The sequence below is a fragment of the Cyprinus carpio genome, unplaced genomic scaffold, assembly GCF_018340385.1.
Source record: "Cyprinus carpio isolate SPL01 unplaced genomic scaffold, ASM1834038v1 S000006515, whole genome shotgun sequence".
In the NCBI taxonomy this organism is placed as follows: Eukaryota; Metazoa; Chordata; class Actinopteri; order Cypriniformes; family Cyprinidae; genus Cyprinus; species Cyprinus carpio.
The window spans coordinates 117,926-134,904 of NW_024879183.1; the positions used below are offsets into that span (position 1 = coordinate 117,926).

General features: G+C 42.2%; 1 protein-coding gene, 1 long non-coding RNA gene and 1 pseudogene across 3 annotated transcripts; 2 read left to right on the top strand and 1 right to left on the bottom strand.

The window, feature by feature from the left end:
* The first annotated feature begins 1,004 nt into the window (after positions 1-1,004).
* Positions 1,005-2,820, top strand: LOC122143834 (annotated as a pseudogene).
* A 6,761-nt stretch (positions 2,821-9,581) lies between these two features.
* On the top strand, positions 9,582-11,291 carry LOC122143842. 2 transcript variants are annotated; one of them, XR_006159393.1, is made up of 3 exons: positions 9,582-10,129; positions 10,221-10,331; positions 10,627-11,291. It is a non-coding gene; the product is annotated as an uncharacterized LOC122143842 (long non-coding RNA). The 2 variants fall into 2 exon arrangements; XR_006159394.1 differs by having other exon boundaries at positions 9,903-10,331.
* Positions 11,292-12,307: 1,016 nt separating this feature from the next.
* Positions 12,308-13,324, bottom strand: LOC122143835 (protein ANTAGONIST OF LIKE HETEROCHROMATIN PROTEIN 1-like). Its single transcript, XM_042754439.1, has 2 exons — positions 12,626-13,324; positions 12,308-12,467 (listed from the first exon to the last, which is right to left on the bottom strand). Exons 1-2 carry the CDS (start codon positions 13,189-13,191, stop codon positions 12,308-12,310), a joined length of 726 nt encoding a protein of 241 aa, XP_042610373.1. The 5' UTR covers positions 13,192-13,324.
* Positions 13,325-16,979: the final 3,655 nt, after the last annotated feature.

Below are 16,979 nucleotides of genomic sequence, written 5' to 3' on the forward strand. Positions count from 1 at the left end.
GCCCCCAAAAACACTGTTGGCAGTGGTGGGATTCGAACCCACAACATCCTGGCATGGTGAGACATTTAGATGCTATGAATGAAACTTTATAATGTTTCACTTGATTATACATTTAGTCAGGAATTACAGTTTGGAAAAAGTCTAACTAGTAAAATGTGTACAGGTCATGTGAAAACTAATACAAGTAGGATAATAAAAAAAGACTTACTCATGTTTAGGATCTCTGCTTGATCAAGCTGCTGCGTCAATAATCCAAAGTTTCTTGAGGTGAATTATTTTGTCACAGCAAGTATTTTCTGAGGTGAATTCAGTCTCATTCCTCTCAGCGCGAAGTGCAAAGTAAAATGTAAAAAACTCGCTGCTTTGTTTGTTGTTATGGGGCATTTACCCGCCGTGAGCTTTTACGTGGATAATTATAATGCCAATAGTGCGCTCGGCGCATGGGCCTGGTCGCATTAGATATAATGAAGGGAGACTTGAAAGACTGGACATCGGGTTGGTTTCATATGGATTACTTTATCACAGAATATTTGTTTTGGTAGCACTTGCTCAGTTTAAAAGTAGACATGTCAAGCTTTCTATAGATATCTCTCTCATGTCTCTTCATTGAGTATTCACTGAGTTACAGTTAATTTTAATGACGCATTTCTAAATGAAGATCACAAGTCAGGTCACAAACATGAAGAATGTACGTCTTATATGCTTTGTACAGTTAATAAGTCCAAAGTTCAGATCAAAGTTACCATTAAGAACATAAACAAACATGTGTCTGTATTGTATTTATAATCAATTTGTAAATCATTAAGCTAGCATAAAGGTAATGAAACAATATAGTTTGAGCAACAGTCATAAATCTACTGTATGCTGCCAGGCCAAACTGCCCATCATGTGTGAATTACTGAAGATATAAGAACGGTATTAAAGCATCAGATTGGTAACATTCTGTCCATCAACATCCTCATACAGCAGACACATCTCTAACACGCTTTAGTTAAAGCATTAGAATGAGGTTAACAATAGCAGTTCTTCTGCTGCTGTACAAATGCCTTATATTCGCTCCGAGTGCTACAAGACAACACCTTTCTTCAGAATGAAATTAAAGCACTGACTTGTCCTTTGCAAATATGCACAGACCTACTGCAGGAACTTGGAGCAACATTGGAGAAATTACAAGCCACAGAGACGTGACTCGAAGCTCTGGAAATAAGCCAGCAGGAGCTCATGTCCAGACTTGTTAACAGTAAAGCTCAGATTGAGGAAATCAGACAGGAAAGCCAAGGTGAGACTGATGTTTTTGAAGACCTAATACACTGATAAACAATAGGTGTAGGATTTACTTTGTAACTGTGTGAAATTTACAAGTGATTTCTCAGTGAAATGTGTTTCCAAGAAATGGCATCACATTGAATTAAAACAGTCTTAGACAGATGTTTATGATTTTTAAGATGATATATGATATCTTCAGACAGACCAAAGATTGGCATTTTCAGCTTCATTAGGATCAAATGGTTTCTTTGGACCAGATGTAACACTGGTTTACAAGAATGTCTTCATTTATCTTGGTGATGCCTACCAACAGGCCACAGGTATAGTTAATCCACGCTGCTGAAAACATTATCAACACAATTGTAGAATTCATGTCTATAGATGTTAAATGAAGATCTGAGCAGGGACATAATACCCTGAGTAATAATACTCCAGAGAACGGAGGCAATGGCTTAACGCTGCTGTTGGAGAAAGGAGATCAAGTCTACATCGTACTCAGAAAGAGCACATGGATCTGGAATTCAGAGAATGTCACAGTGTTTAGTGGCTTTAACATCTGTAGTCATGAAGTCCTGTGATTTTTGGTTTCTTGGGTACAGGGATTATGGTGGAACATTTCAAGCAGGAGGAGAGACTGGTGCTGGGCTACTTAAAGGACATTACTGGAACCTTGCTGGACCCCTGCAGTTTGCTTACAGAGCAAACAGGTCTGTGGATGATGCAGTCAATATGGGATTGCATTACATCCTCCCAACATCTGGACAAACCAGGGACTTATGCAGAGGTTGTACTTCCCTCGTCAGCTGAAAAAAGTTAAACCTGCCACAGGCACAGATGACAGTTTTACTCCGCTATTATTGAGTTGGTTCTGTGCTCTTCTATAACTGTCTGGTTTGGGTCAGCCAGGAAATCAGATTTAAGAAGACTGCAATGGACTGTTAGGACCGCAGAAAAGATCATTAGTGTGCACCTGCCCAGTCTTCAGAGTGAAGAAACGGGCAGTTAACATCATCAAAGAACCCTCTCACCCCGGACACAACCTGTTTACACTTCTCTCCTCAGGCAGACACTACAGATCTCTGTGCACTAGAACATCTAGACATAAAAACATTTTTCCCCCATGCCATCTGCAGCTTAAACAGCTAACATATGAATCATTACCTGTGTTCTGTAATTCTGTGTTCTGTAATTCATTTCCATAAATCATTCATAACGCCTGACCCAGGTGAAGCCGCGCAGGTGATACTGTCCCTGATTACATCAGCGCCCTCACACAGCGGAGCTGGAGGAAATGTTGACTCAGTGCCAGGAGCTGCCGGAGCAGCGTCATGCAGGGAAGCGGAGCGCATCAGAGCCCTGTGTGAGGACATCGGACCGCGTACACACCGGTGAGTTAACCTGCCTGTCAGATACCCATCCAAGGACTGGACCGGGGGATACCATGGGTGTGGGGGCCGGTGAGAGCTTTCGCATTCGGTCGGGTGACAGAGCAGCAGCGTTAGTTACAGAGGAGCGTGCAAACCTCTGTGAATCTGGGGAAACAGTCAACATGCTACAAACACGCTTGGGTGGTTCAGATAGTCGTGCTGCACAGAAAATAAAGGATTATCCACTCTTTCAATCTGTTAATCATGCCCATGTGCTTTGTGATGTTTAAGTGCCTACAAAACCTAAGGGAATATTAGGCGGACAGTTAAACATACGCAGCCTTGTCCCCAAACGTGATCAGGTCTCAGCACTTCTCCTGGACTCAAACTTGGATTACCTCTGTTTAAAAGAATCGTGGCTCCATAGTAACATTCCAACTAATATGATTGACATTGCTGGGTATCAGTGCTTTAGAAAGGACAGAATTACAGGCAAGGGGGGAGGAGTATTAATATACATCAAAGACAAATTTAAATGTCATTTAATTGAACTGAACACCCCCCTGGAATGTTTAGCACTACAGAACTAAATCTATGCCTCTACTGTGGGAACAAAGGACATTTCGTACAAACATGCCCGTCTCGCCCTCCTCGATTACTGGTGAGTTCAGTCCATCACCAACCCTCTGTATCCACTCCGTTAACCATATGTGTAACTCTGAAGTCTTGAGATTTCAACGTTGCAGTCTCCGCCATCGTGGACTCTGGATCAGCGGGCAACTTTATATCCGGAGATCTCGCAAAGACGCTCCAACTCCAAAGAACCCGTACCTCTAAGCCGTACTATCACCCTATGTGGTATCAACCAGGGGTATGTAACATCGCAGATAACACCTATCACCCTATGTGTTTAAAGCATTCATCACAAACTATTTGACCCATTCATTCTTGAGAATAGCCAAGCTGATGTAATTCTAGGCCGTCCATGGCTCATTCGACACCAACCCACTATCAATTGGAAAACTGGTAAAATCCTGAACTGGGGCTGTGACTGCCTAAACTCACTTCCCACCCAACCTGAACCTGTGTCCGTGAATTCCACCTCCATTGAAAGTCCAAAAGAAAATTTGTCAGTCAACATTCCCCCGTGCTATTCATCTTTTGCAGATGTATTCAGTCCTACAGCAGCCTCCAAATTACCTCCACACCGACCTTGGGATTGCGCAATCGACTTGATCCCAGGAGAACCCATTCCCAAGGGTCGGATCTACTTGTTGTCCATCCCCGAACAAGCCGCCATGCAAGAATACATCGAAGACGCTCTGAGACAAGGGTACATTAGACTTTCCACCTCTCCAGCTGCCGCCAGCTTCTTATTTGTTCCCAAAAAGGACAGGGCTTGCGGCCCTGCATTGATTATAGAGCCCTAAATAAAATCACAGTGAAATTCAGTTATCCGCTCCCTCTAGTCCCGTCTGCCCTAGAACAACTCAGAGATGCTCGTATATTCACCAAACTGGACCTCAGAAGCGCATACAATCTAATTAGGATTCGAGAAGGAGATGAATGGAAAACGGCGTTCATCACCCCTGCAGGGCACTATGAATATCTGGTGATGCCGTATGGCCTGGTAAACGCCCCGCTGTGTTCCAAATTTTCATGGATGAAGTCCTCCGAGAATTCCTGAACCACTTTGTTCTCGTGTATATTGATGATATTCTAATCTTCTCCCGTAACAGATCTGACCATCAACATCATGTCTCTTAAGTACTCCAACGGCTCCGAGAGTTCTCCCTGTTCTTCAAGGCAGAAAAGTGCGTCTTCCACCAGACCTCCATTGAATTCTTGGGTTACCACCTCAGTGAAAAGGGAGTCAGGATGGATAACCGAAAGACCCAAGCCATCACCTCCTGGCCTACTCCTACATCAATCAAGGAGTTACAGAGATTCCTGGGTTTCGCAAACTTTTATCGCCGGTTCATAAACCAGTAAAGTATGATAACAGCTCCGTTAACATCACTCCTGAAGGGGAAGCCAAAGACCATTCACTGGACTCCAGAAGCGGAACAGGCTTTCCAGACATTGAAGACTGCCTTCACCACTGCTCCCCTGCTCCAGCATCCAGATCCAGAAAAGAAGTTCATTGTCGAGGTGGATGCCTCAACGACAGGCGTAGGGGCCATCTTGTCACAGTACCCAGAGAACTCATCCAAACCCATGCCTTGTGCCTTCTTTTCCCGAAAATTATCCCCCGCGGAAAGGAACTACGATATTGGTAACCGAGAACTCCTAGCTGTAAAGCTTGCCCTGGAAGAATGGAGGCATTGGTTGGAAGGGGCCAGACATCCGTTTCTTGTACTTACCGACCACAAAACCCTCCAGTATTTGAAGGAAGCCAAGAGACTTTACCTCTCGCCAAGCTCGATGGGCTCTATTTTTCACACGGTTTCACTTTCAGCTATCCTACCATCCCGGGCCAAGAAACATGAGAGCAGATACCCTGTCCCGTCTCCACGCTCCCGAAGAAGACATTCGAAGAACCAGAAACCATCCTACCTACCAAACTCTTCATCAGTCCCATTCAGTGGGACCTTGATGATCAAATCCAAGAACTATCACAGAACATGCCCGTACCTCCAGAAATTTACATAAATATTAACCTACAGTCGTGGCCAAAAGTTTTGAGAATTACATAAATATTGGAAATGGGAAAAGTTGCTGCTTAAGTTTTTAAAATAGCAATTTGCATATACTCCAGAATGTTATGAAGAATGATCAGATGAATTGCATAGTCCTTCTTTGCCATGAAAATGAACTTAATCCCAAAAAAAACCTTTCCACTGCATTTCATTGCTGTCATTAAAGGACCTGCTGAGATCATTTCAGTAATCATCTTGTTAACTCAGGTGAGAATGTTGACGAGCACAAGGCTGGAGATCATTATGTCAGGCTGATTGGGTTAGAATGGCAGACTTGACATGTTAAAAGGAGGGTGATGCTTGAAATCATTGTTCTTCCATTGTTAACCATGGTGACCTGCAAAGAAACGCGTGCAGCCATCATTGCGTTGCATAAAAATGGCTTCACAGGCAAGGATATTGTGGCTACTAAGATTGCACCTAAATCAACAAATTATAGGTTCATCAAGAACTTCAAGGAAAGAGGTCCAATTCTTGTAAAGAAGGCTTCAGGGCGTCCAAGAAAGTCCAGCAAGCGCCAGGAACGTCTCCTAAAGAGGATTCAGCTGCGGGATCGGAGTGCCACCAGTGCAGAGCTTGCTCAGGAATGGCAGCAGGTTGGTGTGAGAGCATCTGCACGCACAGTGAGGCGAAGACTTTTGGAAAATGGCTTGGTGTCAAGAAGGGCTGCAAAGAAGCCACTTCTCTCCAAAATAAACATCAAGGACAGACTAATCTTCTGCAGAAAATATAGTGAATGGACTGCTGAGGACTGGGGCAAAGTCATATTCTCCGATGAAGCCCCTTTCCAATTGTTTGGGGCATCTGGAAAAAGGCTTGTCCGGAGAAGAAAAGGTGAGCGCTACCATCAGTCCTGTGTCATGCCAACAGCAAAGCATCCTGACACCATTCATGTGTGGGGTTGCTTCTCAACAAAGGGAGTGGGCTCACTCACAATTCTGCCCAAAAAATACAGCCATGAATAAAGATTGGTACCAAAACACCCTTCAACAGCAACTTCTTCCAACAACCCAACAACAGTTTGGTGAAGAACAATGCATTTTCCAGCGCGATGGAGCACCGTGCCATAAGGCAAAAGTGGCTCGGGGACCAGAATGTTGAAATTTTGGGTCCATGGCCTGGAAACTCCCCAGATCTTAATCCCATTGAGAACTTGTGGTCAATCCTCAAGAGTGCGGGTGGACAAACAAAAACCCACTAATTCTGACAAACTCCAAGAAGTTATTATGAAAGAATGGGTTGCTATCAGTCAGGATTTGGCCTAGAAGTTGATTGAGAGCATGCCCAGTCGAATTGCAGAGGTCCCGAAAAAGAAGGGCCAACACTGCAAATACTGACTCTTTGCATAAATGTCATGTAATTGTCGATAAAAGCCTTTGAAACGGATGAAGTGCTTGTAATTATATTTCAGTACATCACAGAAACAACTGAAACAAAGATCTAGTTTGAAAACTAATATTTATGTAATTCTCAAAACTTTTGGCCACGACTGTACGTACCTGAAGATCTTCGCACTTCCCTCATCTCCTCCGCTCACTCATCCGTTGGAACAGGCCACCCCGGCATCAGCAAGACATACTCCACCCTTCAGCAAAAATACTGGTGGCCAAGAATGCAGGACGACGTCAAGACATTTGTCCAGGGATGCACACTCTGCGCTATAACCAAAGTGCCACGTCAGTTACCCACCAGAAAGCTAGTCCCTTTACCCATCCCTCATCGTCCTTGGTCCCATGTTGGAGTCGATTTTGTTACTGACCTCCCAGTCTCTGATGGAAACACATGTATTCTCATAGCCATCGACCGATTCTCAAAGGCGTGGAAACTCATCCCTCTCAAAGCCTTGCCTACAGCTTTTGAAACGGCGGAATTACTATTTGAACATGTGTTTCGCAATTTCGGCATCCCAGAAGACATCGTGTCTGATAGAGGACCCCAGTTCATCTCCCGAGTCTGGCGATCATTCTTCACACCCCTGTGGACTCGGATGACCAGCCCATCCGGTTACCACCCACAAATAAATGGACAAACTGAACAAAAAATTCAAGACGGAGGGCAAGGTCCGCTGGCGCGGACCCTGGAGGGGGGGGTAATGTCAGGGACCAGTCAAGCCAGGTCTCATCAATCCCACAGCGATCAAGTTCCCTGGAGTATTAATCACCTGCACCTGCACATAATTATCAGCCTCATCACAGAGCACTATAAAGCACTCACCACAGCCCCAGTTCGAGGTCAAGCCTCCAACAGGAACAGACCATATGCCATTGTCTCCCGACCTGTTGATTCACCGCTGACTCAAGGACATAAAGTATACTCACCTTTGAAACTCTATCCTCTGTGTCATTGTCCTCCTGCTTAATTCCCTGCTACCTGTGATCTGAAGTTCCTCCGAACTCCCAGTGTGTTTCTCCGAGTTTGCTTGGTTGTACCCACACCTGAAGGAAAGAGAGACAAGTGCTAATCATCTGTGACGGCTTGGCATTAAAATATCTATTCAAGACGTGCTCACCTGCATTCAGCCCCGCACTGAGTATCTGCTCCGAACCTGCACCAGAAGTCACTAAGAACTCACCTTGCATCTGTGATTTGCAAATAAACACTGTGATTGGATTCACTTACGCTCTGTCTCTCGTTTCTATCCTGACAGGCTGATAAATTAAATTCATATTTTGTACAATCTGTTGAAGAATTAACAAAAGAATTCCAGCCTGTCAATCCTCTCAATCATCCATTGACAGTAACCCCAACAGATTCCTTTTATATTAAAAAGGTGCCGGATACAAAAGTTGCAGAAATAATTAATAAACTTCCAAATTCCAAGTCTGATGACATTTTTAGGATGAATAGTTGTTTTCTTAAAAAGTATAAGGATGTCCTTGCCAAACCATTGACCCATCTTGTTAATCTTTCCATAAGAATCAGTACATTACCCAGTGCATGGAAACAAGGCATAATTATTCCTGTGTTCAAAAGTGGTAGCCAAGGCTCAATGAGTAACTATCGCCCTATATCGATTTTACCAGTTTTATCTAAAATAATTGAAAACGTTGTAGTAGTGCAACTGAGTGACCATTTAGAAGCCAGACAGCTACTCCATCCTTACCAGTTTGGGTTTAGACCAGGTCATTCAACAGAAATAGCAAACTGCTGTTTAATTGAAAATGTAAAAAAGTCCCTGGACAAGGGTAATGTGGTGGGAGCTGTAATTATTGACCTTAAAAAGGCACTTGATACGATCAATCATAGTCTGCTTTTAAAATGTAAAATTTTAATTTCTCAAATGAGGCAGTGTTGTGGTTTACATCTTACCTCCAGTCTAGAGTGCAGTGTGTTAAAATTGATCAAAACATATCCGCACTCTCAAACATAAAGACGGGCATTCCCCAGGGTTCTATACTTGGCTCCTTGCTGTTTAGTCTTTTTATAAATGACTTACCTCTGCACTGCTCAGATGCCAGCTGTCAGCTCTATGTGGATGATGCAGTTATTTATGCTCCCGCCAAGTCACCTGAGCAGGCTGCAGCTGTACTGTCTACTAGTATGTTTGACATCCAACAATGGCTCATCCAAAATCAGCTAGTTCTAAATCCATGTGCTTTTCCGTTAAAAAACTTGATTTAAAAGGAAAATTTAATATTAATATACTAAATAAAGAAATTCATTCAGTTACAGAATTCAAATATCTAGGGTTGGTTTTAGATCCTCAACTAAAATTTGACATATAGCATATAAGCATATAAAGAAAATTTTAAAAAACAATACAAAGTAATCTTAACTGTTTAAAATTAATTAGAAGCTTCATACCGAATCAGGCAGCCCTGCTGTACATGCATGTTATGATTTTTTTCTCATATATCGTACTGCATGACAGCATGGGCTCAAGCCACTCCCATTGCAATCAAATGCATAGGTTCTGTATACAACCGAGCAATAAAAATTATGGATAAAAAAACAATACGCCACCATCACTGTACCATCCTTAAGAAATATAATTTAATGAATTTTGAGAGCTTAAGCAATTTTTGCTTTCTTAAATTAATTCACAAGTGCATTAATCATTTAGCACCTGAGCCACTTGGGCTATGTTCACACTGCAGGCTGAAACGACCCAATTCCGATTTTTTTGCCCCTATGCGACCTGTATCTGATCTTTTCATGACAGTCTGAACGACACAGATCCGATCTTTTCAAATGTGACCCAGGCCACTTGGGTATGTGGTCCTGAATCCGATACGTATCCGATCTTTTGAAATGCGACCTCCGTCATGAACGGCCAGGCCACATGTATCCGACCCATACGTCATTGATACGCTACAAACGTCATAATTCTGCGTTGAAGTAGGCGGGAACGAGAAGATAAACAACAACCATGGCGGACGATGCCGCTGAGACCAGTCAATGGAAGGGAAGCGAGGTCACAGATTTTATTAATATTGGGGGTGACAGCTCTATTCAGGCCAAACTCGAGGGCTCTTATCGGAACCGGGCGGTTTACGAAAACATTTCCAGCGAAATGGCCGAGCGTGGTTACAGACGATCCTGGCTCCAATGCCAGCGAAAAATAAAAAAGCCTCCGAGCCAAATACAAGGAGGTTAAAGACTGGAACAAACTAAGTGGCCGTCAACGTATCACCTGTCCATTTTACGAAGAGCTGGACCGCATTTTGGGGGATAAGCCCAGCGTTCAGCCACTAGAACTGTTGGACAGCTGCTTTGGCCAAGAGGAGCCCGAGGAGGAGAGCCCAGGTCCCGCAGCTGTCGCGGCCAGCCTAGCTAGTCGCTCTTGCAGTGATACAGGTGGGTTATTTGCACATGGCCTATAGCTACTGTGACTTAACTTTATAACATTGAAATACGATGTGTGACAGTTTGTTAAATGCATACACAGGTGATGGGACCCTTGTAGCTCTTTCGCCTTCTGCCTCTACCTCCGATAAAAGTTCTGCAGCAAGTGAAGATACATCTGTGAACAGCCATGCATCTTCCACACCCACTGCTTGTATGTTCTTGGCTGTATTTTGATCATTTTCCAACTCAATTAACCTCTTAACCCCCACCTGAACCGAATACATTTTCTACAGTTTGTCATTACCCAAATCTAAAAGCTTCTTGGAAAAAAAAGCAACGAAAATGTTACGAAAATGCAACAAAAAAGTATTGTTTATAAATGGCCATAAATAATCATAATTATTACTAGATATAAACTGGAATGCTTGGCGTTTTTACTGTTATACTATTGAAAAAATAAACATGGTAATCCTTATTTTGATCTGATTTTTTTTTTTTTTTTACAGCTACTACTGCCAAGAGCAGAAAAGAAAATCAAAGATGGAGGCAACGCTGGAGGTGAGTTTACCAGTGCCCTTAAAGATGACGACACAGATCTTTTGTTGAAGATGCAAGCAGCTCAGCATGAGCATGATCGTAAAATGTTCGCCATGATATCTCAGTTTATGGAGAGATCAATCCAGCCTCCATAGCCACCTTTCTACCAAGCACCAATTCAGCCCTCTCAGATTTACAACTCAATTCGTCCTCCTACTCATCATTCCACACGGTTTCCTGTGGCTTCCTCTCCATTTCCCACCCAGCCCCTGCCCTTTTTTCAAGATTTAAATCAACCACTGCCCTTCAATAATACTCATCCACATCCTCATCTCACGCAGTCATTTTTCCAGGCACCAGCAAATACTCAGGGTAAACAGGCTTTCGACAACGAGGATCATCAGCCACCTCTCCAGTCTAAAGATGATGAAACGCACTTTACAATTTTATGAATGGTTCTAAAACATTAATGCCAGTTAAAGATGCAGTTTTGCACAATGTTCAGGTTGAAGTGTGAAGGTTATTAATATGCAAGGTTATTTTGATTTGTTGATGGAAAATTTAATATGTTGCATTGTATTTGTTTGAACTATTATAGCCACACTGTTTTCTCTTAATAAAAAGGAAACCGCAATAGCAGTATTGAAAATGTTATTTAAAAACTTATTGCAGCTATAAAATGCAAAAAGAAATTTCATTTTTTTTCTTTTAAACCTATGTGATTGTCCTGTGAAATCATTTTCCTGAACTGTGATTTGTTGGATAATTTGACTTAAATGTTTAAATAAAGTCATACATTTCCTGAGGTTATTTCATTTTATTTGTGTCAATTGTGCGTTGAAATAGGCTCCAGCATCCCATGCAATCCTAGAGTAGGCCTAAATAAAATTTATTTTCATTTAATTCATTTTTTTTTATACATCTAACACTAAATGCAAAGCAACTCACTTAAAAACTACACATGAAAATCTCATAGAATGGCTTTTAAAACCCATGAAGTTCAACTTTAATTTATTTTACACACAAGTCAAGTAACAAAGATTTTTAAAACATATTTCAATATATTGAGCTATTAAAATACTGAAGACCTTGTAATGACACAGAAACTAACTAACAAATATATGTACAGATAAACATTCAAAAAGTACAAAATGTTGAACGATATTGTAATTATTGTGACAGCCCAGTTTGTTGCTCAACGTTGGCTAAGAAAAAGCTGAGTCAGTGCTTCTCTGATTCTTGATGGCTGCACATCTACAAATCCCCCTCCTTCAGCCCATCTCTCAACATGAGGAAGTTGAGGAACAGTTCCACCAGCCTCTTCATAATTCTCCCCGTGCATTTCACACACGTTGTGGAGTGTGCAACATGCACTGATTATGGTGGGGACAAGGGAAACGTCCACATCCAGCCGTTTAGCAAGGCACCTCCACCGGCCCTTCAGTCGGCCGAAAGCGCACTCCACAGTCATCCTGGTTCTGCTGTGGTGCTCATTGAAGTACTTCTGCTCAGCTGTCAGGGTCCCTGTGTCACAGTATCCTTTTAACAGCCAGCTTCGAAGGGGATAAGCCAGGTCACCGAGCAGCATGATTGGCACTTGAACGCCCCGTTATAAATCACTATTACTAGATTACTCACTGGTGGAAAAAGCTAATAATTAAAGACATTGTATACGTTATAAATCACTATTACTAGATTACTCACTGGTGGAAAAAGCTCCCCTCTCTCTGCGAGTGAGTACACATGGGAATTCCGGAGTACCCTCGCATCATGAACACTCCCTGGCCATCCAGCATAGATGTTGGTGAAGCTGTTGGAAGACAGTGTTAAATTACTGAACAGTGTACAGTGTCCTATGTACAGTATTTTCAAGGATAATATTCTTGCAGATGTATGGTTCTACCAAAAGAAAGTGAGGCAAGTACAGTACTTTTAAACTATTATAAAAACAATATCTATATTTCTTACCAAAACCTATGATCCACGACACCCTGGAGCAGAACTGAGTGCCACCCTTTGCGGTTGAAATACTCTGCGTGGTTATCCTCTGGAGCGATGATGGGGATATGACTCCCATCAATAGCTCCTCCACACTGCGGGAAACCCCATCTCTGCTGGAAGCCTTCAATGACCTCTTGCAGGGCATCCCCTTTGGGCAGTTTTATGTAATGGGGCATGAGGACACGGCGAACTGCTTCGCAGAACTCGTGTACAATGGAGCAGACTGTAGACTTGGCTATGCCGAACAAGTTAGCTATCGTACGATAGCACGCACCTGTTGCTAGCCAATACACTCCAACTCCAACGCGTTTCTGCACTGTTATGGGCCGCCGCAGACATGTCTCTTCCTGTGACAGAGTTAATCGTAGGCGCTCACAAACATAATCGAAGGTGGATCTGGTCATTCGAAAGTTACTGATGAAATCTGTATTTGTGAAGCCACTCACATCAGTATCCCACCACTCCTGGCTGCGACTCTGCACCCACACGTTTCTCTGTACTGACGTTGCTAACACTGCTCCACAAAACGCCATGGCCAAAAACCTTGCTCTCCTCCTTCTTTTTAATTTTCTTCTTACACCGAGAAGATTGTAATTGTGCTGGCTCCGTTGGGAAAATAACTTTAATATTGCAAAAAGAGCTCCGCTGTTGACTACACTGTTGTTGACATCCATGTTTAACATTAGCTACTTCCGCAAACAACGAGTGACGTCGTTGACCGTTGAGTACTCTTCTGCGCATGCGGGTCACTTCTGGGTCATTTCACGTTCACACAGGAGATCACAAAAGGTCGCATTTAATTGGAAATGTGAACGGCCTTGCAAAAAAATCTAATTTTTTCAAAAAATCGGAATTAAGCATTAAGCCCTGCAGTGTGAACGTAGCCTAAGTTCATTTATTGAGAGACAAAGCAGCACTCGAGTCACTAGGGGTTTCACAAATCATGACTGTAAAATACCATACTGCAGGACCAGCTTTGGTCAGACGACCTTCTCTGTGAAGATCTCCAATCTCTGGAACTCATTTCCATCTGACATCAAGACTGTACTGGACTTTAAAGTGTTTACTTCCAGGCTAAAAAAACTGGTTAAAAACAAACCAAAGGTGTACTCATTTTTAATTAATGTAAGTAGGTAAGTGAGTGAGTGACAAGAGTGACGTGACGTTCAGCCAAGTATGGTGACCCATACTCAGAATTCGTGCTCTGCATTTAACCCATCCGAAGTGCACACACACAGAGCAGTGAACACACACACACACACACTGTGAACACACACCCGGAGCAGTGGGCAGCCATTTTTATGCTGCGGCGCCCGGGGAGCAGTTGGGGGTTCGGTGCCTTGCTCAAGGGAACCTAAGTCATAGTATTGAAGGTGGAGAGAGAACTGTACATTTACTCCCCCCACCCACAATTCCTGCCGGCCCGAGACTCCAACTCACAACCCTTCGATTGGGAGTCCAACTCTCTAACCATTAGGCCACGACTTCCCACTTACAGTTGTATATGATATATGTGTGTACATATGTATGTATGTATGTATGTATGTATGTATGTATGTATGTATGTATGTATATATATATATATATGTATGTATGTATATATATATATATATATATATATATATATATATATATATATATATATATATATATATATATATATATATATATAGAGAGACTGAGAGAGAGAGAGAGAGAGAGAGAGAGACTGAGAGAGAGAGATTTTTTTTTTTTTTTTTGAGGTATGTTTATATATCATGTTATATTGTTTGTTAAATTGAAATAGTTAAGTATGTATATTGTATTGTGTCTATGCTATAAACTTTTTATGCAGCACTTCATTGACAAGCTTGCTTTGACACTATGTTTGCATTGTCCCTGTCAAATAAATAAAATAAAGAAAAAAAAAAATGAATTGTCCTCTATGGCAGTGAGTAAAAAAATAAAATAAAAATTCTACAATGTTTGTTTGCATTGTCCCTGTCAAATAAATAAAATAAATAAAAAAATAAAATAAAAATTCTACATCTTTAATTATTGCCTTTTCAAGTATTATGTAAATACATATGCATATCTCTATTATTTATACAGTTCTGTATAGAGTAAAAATGCACAAATCTGTACATAAATCAATATACTGTTCCAGATTCATACACATTATTTATTGCTAAGTCTTGCTAAATGTATTTTTATTTGTTGTTCTCATGTCAGATGTGTATGTATGCATACATGTCCATATGTATGTATATGTACCAGGAGCACCTTAAAACAACCACAACAAATTCCTCTTTTGTTTGCGCACACCTGGTGAATAAAGCTAATTCTTGCTGTAGAAGTATTGTTGTGCAAAGATTGATAAATGCAAGTGACTGAGTTGGATGTTACTTTGGACATTATCTTAATGAAAGAGAAACTGAAGTTTCCTGGAAGTAATAAGGTAAACCTTATTCTAGATTCAACAAATGGATAGAGAGATTATTTGTTATTAACTGATATCAGATAGAATCTAATGAACAGTAGATAGTCATACACTGACACTATAATAATGCCAACGGTCTCTGGAAGGAGGTTTGGGAAAGACCGATATATTTACATTCCGCGACTGGGCGGTGACGTCTTCCACTTGTTGACCTGGGCCACACTGCAATGGGAAGAAAGGATTCAGATCCGTTTCACTGTCTTGAACATAAAGCACTAATGAACGATGAACTCCTGAGCACCGAGAAGGTCCTTTGGTCTGGAAACATGCAAACAGATTTGGCTCCCAAACTCTGGAATAGCCTTCCTGATAATGTTCGGTGTTCAGACACACTTCCTCTGTTTAAATCTAGATTAAAAACACACCTCTTTGGCCAAGCATTCAAATAATGCATCTCATAATTTTGGACTGCAGTTATATCTGATCAAATGTGCATTATTATTCTTTAGCTTGGGTTAATCTAATTAATTTTACTTGGCTGGAACAGCATCTACGCTAATTATGTCTCTATTTGTTTCTCTGTTTCTGCTGGGATTTACATCCCGTGGTAACTAGGATTTACACAAGCTCCAGTCTGGATCCAGAACACCTGAGAAGAGATGATGCCAGCCCCTCAGAGGACCTCAGATGATGCTAACCCAGAGGACAACATACAGAACTACCACATTTTGCTATAAGTTTGAGTGCATAATTACTGTTAATAGTGTTAATTGTCTGTTTGTTTACGTCTTTTATTGATTTTTCTGAACATTTCTGCCGTATGCACATAAACTGACAGTCATCACTGATAAGCTACTACTAAATATTGCAGAAACTTAATTTTCTGTAAAGTTGCTTCGCAATGATTTGTATCGCAAAAAAGCGCTATACAAATAAACTTGAATTGAATTGAATTGGATTATTGAAGGTAAAAGTTCTGATGTCTGTACAGAAGATCGTCTTGGTTACGTATGGTTACCCTTGTTCCTTGAAGGAGGGAATGGAGACATCACGTCGGTGACCGCGCACTACCTCACTGGGTGAGATTGGATAACACTGGGAAAACTTACCCGTTCCACTTGGAACAGGGACACTGCAGAAGCCCCATCCTTCCCAAAGGAGTTTTCGGGGGGCAAATATACATATAGCCTCCGTTTAAGTGTATATGGAGAAATTGGAGGTGATTGTAACCCTCTTGGGAAGGCAGAAGTCTGCCAGTTAAACACGGGCTCTGAGGCTATACCGTGAACTATACGCTTACGAGTACCACTTAGGTCTCAATATGGAACCCACGGTTCTCACGGATTAATCATGAAGGCCTGGCGCCGGATGTTCCCCTGCATCCGGCTGCCGAGGATGTTGGAGGATCTCAGCAGGGTCTACAGTACGGACACTCTGGAGCAGTTTCAGCAAACCGACACTAACTGGGGCCTCTCGGTGCCACTACCCATTTGAGGTGAGAACACAGGAGGATACCGGCTCTACACAAAGGCTATAGAATCTAGCGAACGTGTTAGGGGTCACCCAGCCTGCAGCTCTACAAATATCTGTCAGAGAGGCGCCACGAGCCAGTGCCCAGGACGGGAAAAAGAGCAAACCCAGGGCTGGGTCTGCCTCCTCCAGGGGCAGCGCTTGCAGGTTCGCCATTTGGTTTTTGAAAGGTGTAGTGGGAACCTTGGGAACATAGCTGGGGTGGGGCCTCAGGATTACCTGTGAGTCAGCCAGCCCAAACTCTAGGCAGGAATCATCGACTGGAAATGCGTGCAGGTCCCCTACCCTTTTAATGGAGGCCAGTGCAAGCAGGAGTAGAATTTTCAATGAAAGAAACTTTAGCTCTACTGAATGCAAAGGCTCGAATGGGCC

What these genes read in the sequence shown, in the direction of transcription:
- LOC122143835 (XM_042754439.1), bottom strand. Translation starts at nt 13,191, where the DNA reads ATGGCGTTTTGTGGAGCAGTGTTAGCAACGTCAGTACAGAGAAACGTG. An exon ending in GTCGTGGATCATAGGTTTTG is followed by an intron (nt 12,468 to 12,625) that starts GTAAGAAATATA and finishes GTCTTCCAACAG; the next exon opens with CTTCACCAACATCTATGCTG.